Here is a 10189-nt window from a genome sequence, read left to right as displayed (position 1 = left end):
TTTTTTAGAGATTAATTTGAGAAATTTGGGGGGATTATTAATATTTCAGATTGATTGCGTTGAAAGTCCGGCAATCATATCGGCACATAATTATCATTTCTGAAATTAATCCATTTATATAACAGTTCAATATCTTAACATTCAGACCGTAATGGCGCTATTTAAAGTAATGATTTATTAAGTTATTTTATTGCTTACACACACACACACACACACGCGCGCGCGCGCGTACGCATGCGTGCGTACACACAAAAATTCTGTCAATCCGAATATATCGTGGAAAGTTCATTATTAAAGATCTCGAATAAGCGTATACGTGGAATTCGATTAATTATGTCGGTAATATACGATCAATTATGTTATCTGAAGCATCCGAGCAGCAAAAGAAGTCACGTGCGAATTGTTCGAAAAGAATGCGATTACTAATTGGCACTGCTGTGGGTTGTTCGTTGGCCAACGCTCTTCGAGACTGGCTGTTCACACTGCTCTTCGCGTAATTGGGCACATTTGTTCGCGCTGGCTTGGTAATTGCAGCTAACATGTTAACTGCAACTGCGATCGCGCGCAGCTCGAGCGCGAATACTTCTTTTTTTTCTTCATCTTTAATTGATCGATCCGCAAATGAAGTTTCGCCGCTGAAATTTGTTCATCCGATACGTGTCTTCTTGACCGTTGGAAAAGTGAGCAACTAGTTAGTGCTATTAAATGTGAAAGCTCTAATGAATTTTGATGTGATTGAAATAAATGGCTGCACGTGCTTTCGTGTGACTTAATATATTAATGATGTAACGAATATGATACACATTTCCTATTGTTTAGTATCTATCGTGATTTATATAGAAATTATGTTTGTTTGGATTCTAGAATTAATGAAGTTAATTATATTTTTTATTCATTACGGATGTAGAATATATATTATATTTTCGAAGAATATTAAAAATTAAATAACATAATTAAATATTCTGTTGCTTCTATGAGATTATAATTTCATGTTTTTATATTGAAAGCTATTTTATATGCTTATATTTCTGTTTTAATGTACTATACTTCATATATATATAAGAATGTGTTATTAATATATGAGGAGTATACTTGATTATTTATTTTTAATAATAATTAAGTATGTAATAAAAATCGATAAATTACTGCAATACATTATTTTGAAAGAAATAAGAAAAAGCCTGAGAATCACGAAAATCGACTAGTTATCAAATTTATGTTAATTGATTGATTCGTACATAATTATTTATTCTGCAGTTATTTCCTCGTGCACTATATAGTTATACCCTGAGTTATTCTCTTTATTTTGTGATTGTGAAATTAACGAAATATGTATTCTTCCGTCATGAAGTTATTACGGATAGATAGATCATAAATTTTGTCGAATTTCATTAATATATTCGACAAGCGCAGATACCGGATACTTCTGCAAAATAAATCGCGATTAACAGTTACGTGTTCATAATTAAAAAAGGAAGGAAGAGGAAATTGTCGATAAAAAACGAGGGAAAAGTGAGCTGTCGACTCTCGAATTTCACGCGACCCTGCGGTATGCTTGCCTTCCAACGAGCTTTAATTAGTGACGTCAGCTTGTCGTCAGGTCAATTTACTTATATTCCAAGATAAACCAAGCCAGACATGCTCCAGTCGCCGCCCAGCTTCGTTCTAAATAACTCCGATCCATATCGCGTGTTTCGCGGATATCCATGGATATCCATTCAGACATGACACAAAATCTACTACAGGTTTGCAAACATTGTTCAGGAACGATTTGTGCGTCTCAGAAAGTTATGATTAATTAATAATATATTCGATGTACATCTTGTTGGTACAGTTAATCGCAGGCAATGTCTGTAAGTGTGTGCTAGTTTATCGTTCGATGACATCATGAGAAATGCGTTTAATTGAACGACACGAATTCGTTAACTCGTGCCACGACGATGGACGTCATCCGTGGTTACGTGAGTATCTAGTTTTATACTAGGATAAGTACATAGGTAAAGTTTCTTCAATACACGCATGTCAAGAAAACTTTCGGTCCATTCTTATTCTTCATTCTCGGCGGGATAGTAATCTTCAAGAAATTTCAAAGAATGGTAATAAATTGAGAAACTTTAGTTCCCTGCAAGAGAAAGAGAGAAAAAAATTTTTTTAATTTTATTTTCTGAAATATTTAAACATTTTTTTACAGATTCAAAGACTTAAAAGACTGAAGAGTCAAATCATAGACTTGAATTTATACGTATAATTAATCTTCGTACGACGAATGCAGCCACTTTGATCCGAGCAATAAGACAACTCGGAATGCGGTAACAGTAGTTAATGAAAAATTATCACGGTGTTGTGTTTGTGTCGATAATGATGCGAAATACAATACAAGATGTTAAAATTGTAATAAATTTATTTGTAAAAGTCATATAAAAAATATATGTCATACAAAAAATATACTTATCTCATATATCGAGTGTATAGAATACTAAAAAGAGATAAAATATATATTGTTCACACACAAAATGCGTTTTTATGTATAATTCCTTCTCAAAACTTGTTTTGAGTTTGCAGTAGAAATTATATTATGGGTCAAAATGATCCTGCATTTGTTTCTTTTGTCCATCGAAAGCCATTCGCCTTCCGAGGTTTAAAGGAAAATGTAAAAATTTGAATATTAATCCTTTGAAGATCGGAGTTTTTTTATAAATAAAAAAATTTTAAAACGACCATGTTTTTTAACGGTCTTCGAGATCAATGTATCAAATTTTTTTTTAATTTGATTATCGTGAAATTCAGTTTAGGAGTTTTTTATCACTGAATTCAATGTATAGCCTGAAAATGTTGAATTTTAAAGGGTATTTTCAATCAAGGAGACTCTAATGTCATAATCAAAGTTTGAAAATCAGTTTGAAAATACTGAAAGTACTGTTTGCATAGCTGATGAGCTTCAAATAAAGTGAAATTGGAAACTTCATATATACTTCAATATACTTTTACGAACAATATACACATTCATGTATATATATATATAATATAATAATCAGATTTTTAAACATTTTGTCCATCATATTGGAGCAGTAATTTTTATTTTTTATTTTTTCCTCAGATTCGAATGAAACATTATCAAATTATTCTATATAATATACTAATAGTTTTATGAAAATTGAGTAAGTGATTTACAAAAACATAAAAGAGTATAATTCGAAATGGAGTCGCCAATTCACAAATGGTTCAAAAGAAGATTCAAAACACGAATAAAATAAATTTTATAAAAATTGAAATGAAGACTTTTTTAAATTTCTTTCATTCTTTTAAGCTTCCTCTTTTGAGATTTTCTTCTTCTTCGTTTTAGGATTTTCTATATTACGAAATTTTTTATATCCAATTTAAATCTAGCCAAAAATTTATAGTAAAATAAAAATTAGCGTGAAGAAATTATGCTTTGCACTTCCTATAGCAAAATTTTTTTGTTATATATATATATATATATACGATATGACAAGGTAGGCTTGTTCAAGACACCATCACTCATTTCGATAAGATGATCGTTCGGAGTACAAGTGCCTCCAATTAAGAAGCCGATGTTTTAATGAACCTCCAAGCATACCGTTATCATTGCTTTTTAAAGGGCTGGCTCGCGAACTCGAGATGTTTATGTGGCACAACCTATCTTATTGATATTGCGATCCTCTCTATAAAATTCATCAGTTTTTAAATTATGACTTATAATTAAGACTTTGACTTTTAGAAATACTTTCTGTGACTGGAAATTTCGAAAATAAAATACTAATTGGAAGCGTTACAGTTTTTTTTTTTACTAATTCTTTATGATCATTTGTGTCATTTTGTGTGCAAATTAATATTTCGTGAACAGATGAGTAAGGAGAAACTAAACTCAGAGTAAAACATTAAACAGTTACAGTTTATCAAAGTTGTGTTGTTCTATTTAATTAACAATGTATTTCAATTTGTCCTACATTCTTGTTGTATTATCTTTCGACATAACCAATTAAAATATAATAAAATCGAAGATTGCAAGTTAAATATAACCTATTTATAAATTAAACTTTTTAATCATTTGCGTATTATATATATTATAACAATAATGCGCTTTATTCTCTCATTCATCTGTACGTAAAAAACAATTGTGTATTTGTGTTGGAAATGGTCCATTTACATTCTTATTAACTGTTTGTATTTTTTAACATATTCGGGTGTTAATTTAACATAATGATTATGTTATTTAAAGATTTTGTATTTTAAATTGGATATGCAATGTTCTTAGTGTCAAAATGACAATGTATGAGTAAATAAACAAGTAATATAAAAATAATGTGTTTTAAAACGTAAATTTTAAGACTTATGAATGAAATACGTGTTAATTTAATAAATGTTAATTACATTTAAAAAATGTACTTCCGTAGTTTGTTTACAAATTGTCAACATTACCTTTTTTGTGATTCTTTTATATAATATCTGTGTTGTTTACTAACATATTCATTTACGTTAAATGAACACAAACATTTAAACCTTTTGGGATACAGCTTATAAACAAACTATGGAAATATATTTTTTAGTATAATTAACATTTATGATATGCTAAATTAACACGTAGTTCATTCATTCCTTTTAGAATTTACGTTTTAAAATACATTTTTATTTGTACATTCATAAATTGTGTTATTTTTGCACTACACTCTAAATCTGTAGTAATGAAATTTGACTGCATTAAATTGAAATTTCAATACAGACATTAGTGGCAATTACGCTAATGTTGCTGCCAATGAATTTTACTGCAAGAGAATGGAAAATCCATTCGATAATTAGAGTGAAAAATTTACTCCCAAAAAGAAGTGAATTTGGAGATTAAAATAATAATGATAGAATAATGTCCAATTCCAAATCTAGATAACAAAGTTTGAGAAATTTTGAACAGAACACACTATCAATCTATTTAATTTTAACCTTATTTTTAATTATTTTATTCTATCTCTTATATTTATGTTATATGTGTCTCAAGATGCGTCTCGTTCATAACGACCATAACAAACGGTAAACATACGACAAATGATGCGCTATATCGCTAAATTCGCTAACATTCAATGCATTTTGCAATGCATTATCAACTAATGTTTAAACCACCTTTAATTAATCGAATATAAGAGTAGACAAACTAACTTCAAAGCAGTGAAAATCCATATTTAAAGCAATGACTTTGCTACTTACTTTTGTTAGCAGTAAAATTTTCATTGCTGCAGATTTAGAGTGTAAGAAATATTGAATATCAATTTAACACAAAGTTGATAAATGATTATTACAATTATGTTAAATTAACAGTCAAATATGTTAAAAGATCGAACACAACTTGTTGTTAACAAGAACATGAGTGAACCAGTTTCCATTACAAATATACAATGTTTTTTATCGTGTGTGTTACTAGGTACGTTTTTGTGCGTATTTTTACTAGACTGATTTTTTTCTCATTAATCATTTAATCAGCTTGGAACGAAGCTCTTTTAAATCAAATTCGTCGGTATGTGATTGGTCTCGGCACGATTGTTGTCATTCATCTCCTCTTCCCGACGATTACTCCAATTTAACGCGGCGGGCGATCTTTCACTTTCAGTTGGGCGATGCGATGTTCGTTGAGCTGCCACGCGTCCGCCTGGATGGCGGCGCACGTGCTTTTCGGCAACATTGGGGCTACGAAACACGACCGTTAGCACCACCACCACCGCTAATCGAGGAGGATGAGGCAGCCATCGAACCGGAAACTGTCAGTCTTCGGGAAGCTAACACCGCATCTCCGATAGGTGAGTACCGCTGATTGATCTTAATATGACCGAAATGTAGTTGTCTCGCGATGATCTCGTTTCCATGAACAGCACCGATATATTTTTCACGTCGAGCTGCCGTCCGATTGGTATTGAATTTTACATTACCGTTTTCCGCGATATCTTGAATGATACATCGACTTTCTTGCTAAACTTTTAGCATTTATATGATGATAGGTTTACATTTTTCTGAATTTTTTCTTTAAGGAGGTCAGGATATAAAAACACATATATTAATTATTTATATATTATTAGTTATTTACATATGTGGACAAAGGCAATATAGTTGCAATGAATAAATCAGATTGCGTTTTTAAAGATGGAATTGATGCTCAATGATCGCGATACGATATATACAAATTGCACGTAACTCGGTAAATAGGCTAATCACGAGTTTGAAGAGATATTGAAAAGATGAAAACGCAATGAAATGATAAGTGAAGCTAATTACAAATATCTACATATGTACAAATCCAATTTTATCGCTGGCATACGATGTTTTTAAAGTTCATAAAATTAACTATCCGTTATGCATCATAATTTTCTCCATTAATTAACCCATTATATAAGAATATTTGGCAATATTCTTACACAAAATTTTGAACAAAAGTTTATCTCCGGCTGAAAGTTCTATTGGGAATACTTTTTCTACTCACTAAGAATATAAATAGTTTAAAAAAATTTCTTATGACAATACATTTCTTTTCGTTAGATGTAGTTTCTCTGTTTACAAACCAGTAAATTTAATCATGGACGAAATCAACAGACATCTGATACAGATTAATACTTGTTTGACTAACAAAGTTTTTTGACACCATACAGCTAATTCTTGATTCAACATTTTTTATCTTCAACAATAAATTTTTACAGATAAACTTTGGGAGTATTCATAGATTCCGTTATCCCTCATAATAATAATGTCAGACATAGTCTTACAAGATTTAGAATTAGTTTCTTTTAGTAAATTGACAATAGAGCTTTCATTTTATATACATTATGTAGACGATTGTACTTGCAATTAACAAGACACATATTAATGATCTTTCTCGTATTTAAGAGTTATATCTTCAATTTAAATTCATATTGGAGGAGGGAGGTGATAGATTGAATTTTCTGGATGTAACCTTGATGAAGCACAATAACTGTCATTTATGATTGGTATCAGAAACTTTACTTCTTTTAGATGCTCACCTATTATTCACAACATCCTCTGTCGAAAGATTAGAGTTATAGTAAGTTTAATCCATAGAGTGCTCTTTTTGTCACATCCTTCTTTTCATACAAAGAATTTTAATAAAATTATTTAAATATTATTAAGCAATGGTTACCCATTACATTTGATCTTCTCCACCATCAAAAAAAGATTGCACAAAAAATCTAACTTATGAAATAAGCGCGGGAGCAATAATGAAATAGAACAATACAAAAATAACAAGAAAACAGTTATTTTTTACAGTATCATTAATTTCTGACAAAAATTTTTTAAAGAATATTAATAAAGTTAACATATATTAACAAATTGAATAATTTCATTAGAATACATAAAGTTAAACTTTCACAAATAATGTACATTAATGTGGTTTATAAGATAAAATGTAAATAAAAAAGATAAAATGTAAGGAAAGAAACAAAAATTTTTTTAATGATAATGAAAATCTAAATTTTTTTTCTATATGTACTTTTAAATATTAAGAATAACTTATGCAAAGTTTTATTGAGATTCACCAATTAGTTTATAATAAATAAATATTTTGCTTATTTACTGAACAACTAACATTTGCATCTCAATGTAATTTTATATAAATATTCTTGAATTCATAAAATACTTATATAAAAAAATTGAGGTTTTTACCATTATTTTGTAATATATTTTCATATATTTTTATTTGAATACAAATTTAAAAAAATGTTACTTTTTATTGAAATAACTTCTGACCCAGATTGCTTCTAATTTTTTTGTATTATTTTTAAATGTAATTTAGAATAATCTGTAATTTTTTTCAAATAATTCTTAATATATTGCATTTGCTTTGCAATCTCTTTAATCCTAGTAAGTCATTGTTATTTTTGGTTACTTTTCCGATCACACCAGGCTTTGTGAAACCCTGCAACTTTGCTGAACAATATTCTGATTACATATTTTTTAGCTCAAAATGTGTGAAATTTATACCTCGAAGTCAGATAAAGAAAACAAATAAATCAAATGAATCAAATAAATAATATTTTATTTTCAATTAATTACAATGCTTCAAAGAAATTTTATTGGGAAAATTCACAAAAATGACTACTTTGGATAAAAAATTCTCAAATTTTAATATTCAAGCAAAAATCCGTAGAATTTTTTTAGTTGACCCTTTGGACTATCAAAAAAAAAAAATAATAGATATGAATCGCTTAAAAAAGTATAATTATTTGAACTATCAAAAATCGACGTTAAAAAAAAAAATTGCATATTATAAGTTTACAGGTAATAAATTTTATTATTTAAACAATATAAAATGATAGATAAAGGATTATATATGTATTAATATTGTTATAGTATTATTATAGTATAATTTATTAGGATTTAATTTATAGGATGATATAATACTCGCTTTAAAGCAATACATCCGTTCTGAGCGATCTCCAAAGACTGGCAGAAATTATAAAATTTCTATTATTTATTATATTGAAATAATTCTTTTTAATTCTACATTTTCATGTATTTATTTTTATACTATCCGAAATTTAATAAATGTATATATTAATAAAAAATGAAGGAGCCCAGAATGCCGAAAATTTACAAGTTGGTTACATTGGGTCCTAATCCCTCTTTAATCTTTCGTGTATTTTCACATCGAGAATAACGCAAAAAAAATATTCTTGCAGGCTTATCATATCTATGAACAGTTAAAATTTTTTTTCAACCTCAATCCGAGTCTTTAAATTATATTATAAAAAAGTTACAGCAATGTAAAAAATCGCATAGATACGTTGAATTCATGAATAACCTGCTAGGGTTAATGTTCTATTAAAAAAGCGTGAGCTTATATAGGTAATTACTCTATTATGCAACAATTAATTCGAGCATTTTAAATTGTTGCAATATATTAATTTTCTTAGAAAAAAATAATTTATGTAGAAAGTGGAATCAATTTTTTATTGTATAAAAATATTTTTAAATTTTAATGTAATAATTGATTATTTTACACGTGATCTATACGATATGTATTTTTGTTTAATCTACAGAATAAACAAAGACACTCATTGTACAGATTAAGCGCACGATGTAAACGTAGCCAGCATGAAAAAAACTTAAGAGAAACTTTAAGCAAAAGTAGATCTTTAATGATAAATAAATTAGGATCGTCATTTATTTATACCAAATAAAAGTGTTAAAACTATTATATATTGTTCTTTATTCTAATATTTCTTTATTTTTAATGAAATTCTTATCTAATCTCTCTGCAAATGATTTGAAAGGATATTATAAATACGAAGAAATGGATTATTATATTTTTAAGAAATATATTATATTTTTTGCACTTTTTAAAAATCTCCTATAGATTAAAGATCGTAAATACTTACAATTAAATTGATTCTTTAAAAATTAAATTTTTTTCCATGATAATTCCGTCAGATATCATATATCTAATGTGTAAATTTTGATGAATATACTTGGAAAATATGATAACTGTTACTATATATGTGCGTGGATAACCATTGTTTCTAATATATACATACGTGAATAACCATTTTGAAAACATTGGAGACAATTCTGTTAATTTTAATTACAATGAAATAGTCTTTAATTTCGCGTTTGTGTCTCTCATACAATGAGCTCGCACGATTTCGTCGGAATCGTTGAAACGCTTTGTGCGCGGAAACACGTTTAGACGCGGTGTTTAACACCGGTTAACACTTTGTCTTTGGTATAATAGCGATAGAATCGGAGCCGGAGTCGACATTAATTGCGCTTTGTTCGAAATGTTACTGGCATCGCTGCGACTGACAGACACCGACGACGGTGCGTCCTTAACGAGTTGATATTGTTCAAAAGGAATCAAGTGCACTTTTCCCCTATCTCCCTTTTCACTCTGTTTTTGCAGCAACGCGAAAGGGCAGTGAAGAAAAAATACAATTATACTTGGAAAATGGGACGTTTTACATTTACAGCGAATTTGGAATACGAAAAAGACTGGAGAACGAAAGAAAAGAAATTAAATTATATAATATTTGAAATTAAATTAAATTTTCCGAACAACTTATAACATCATAATCTAAAAATATATATTTTAACAAAATTTGTATATTTTAATTTTGTTCTAATTTTTTACACACACACACACACACACACACACACACACACACACACACACACACAC

General features: G+C 28.7%; 1 protein-coding gene across 1 annotated transcript in view; it reads left to right on the top strand.

The window, feature by feature from the left end:
- The window catches only part of LOC105622479, a 101797-nt gene that overhangs the window by 60223 nt on the left and 31385 nt on the right, over positions 1 to 10189 (top strand). The window contains exon 4 of the mRNA XM_012203897.1: positions 5618 to 5804. Within this exon, the coding sequence (XP_012059287.1) occupies positions 5618 to 5804 (187 nt within the window). The remainder of the gene's footprint in view (positions 1 to 5617; positions 5805 to 10189) is intronic.

This window comes from Atta cephalotes (assembly GCF_000143395.1).
Source record: "Atta cephalotes unplaced genomic scaffold scaffold00045, whole genome shotgun sequence".
Taxonomy (NCBI): Eukaryota; Metazoa; Arthropoda; class Insecta; order Hymenoptera; family Formicidae; genus Atta; species Atta cephalotes.
Note: the sequence above shows the minus strand (reverse complement) of the source record. Positions and strands in the feature narration are given on the sequence as shown.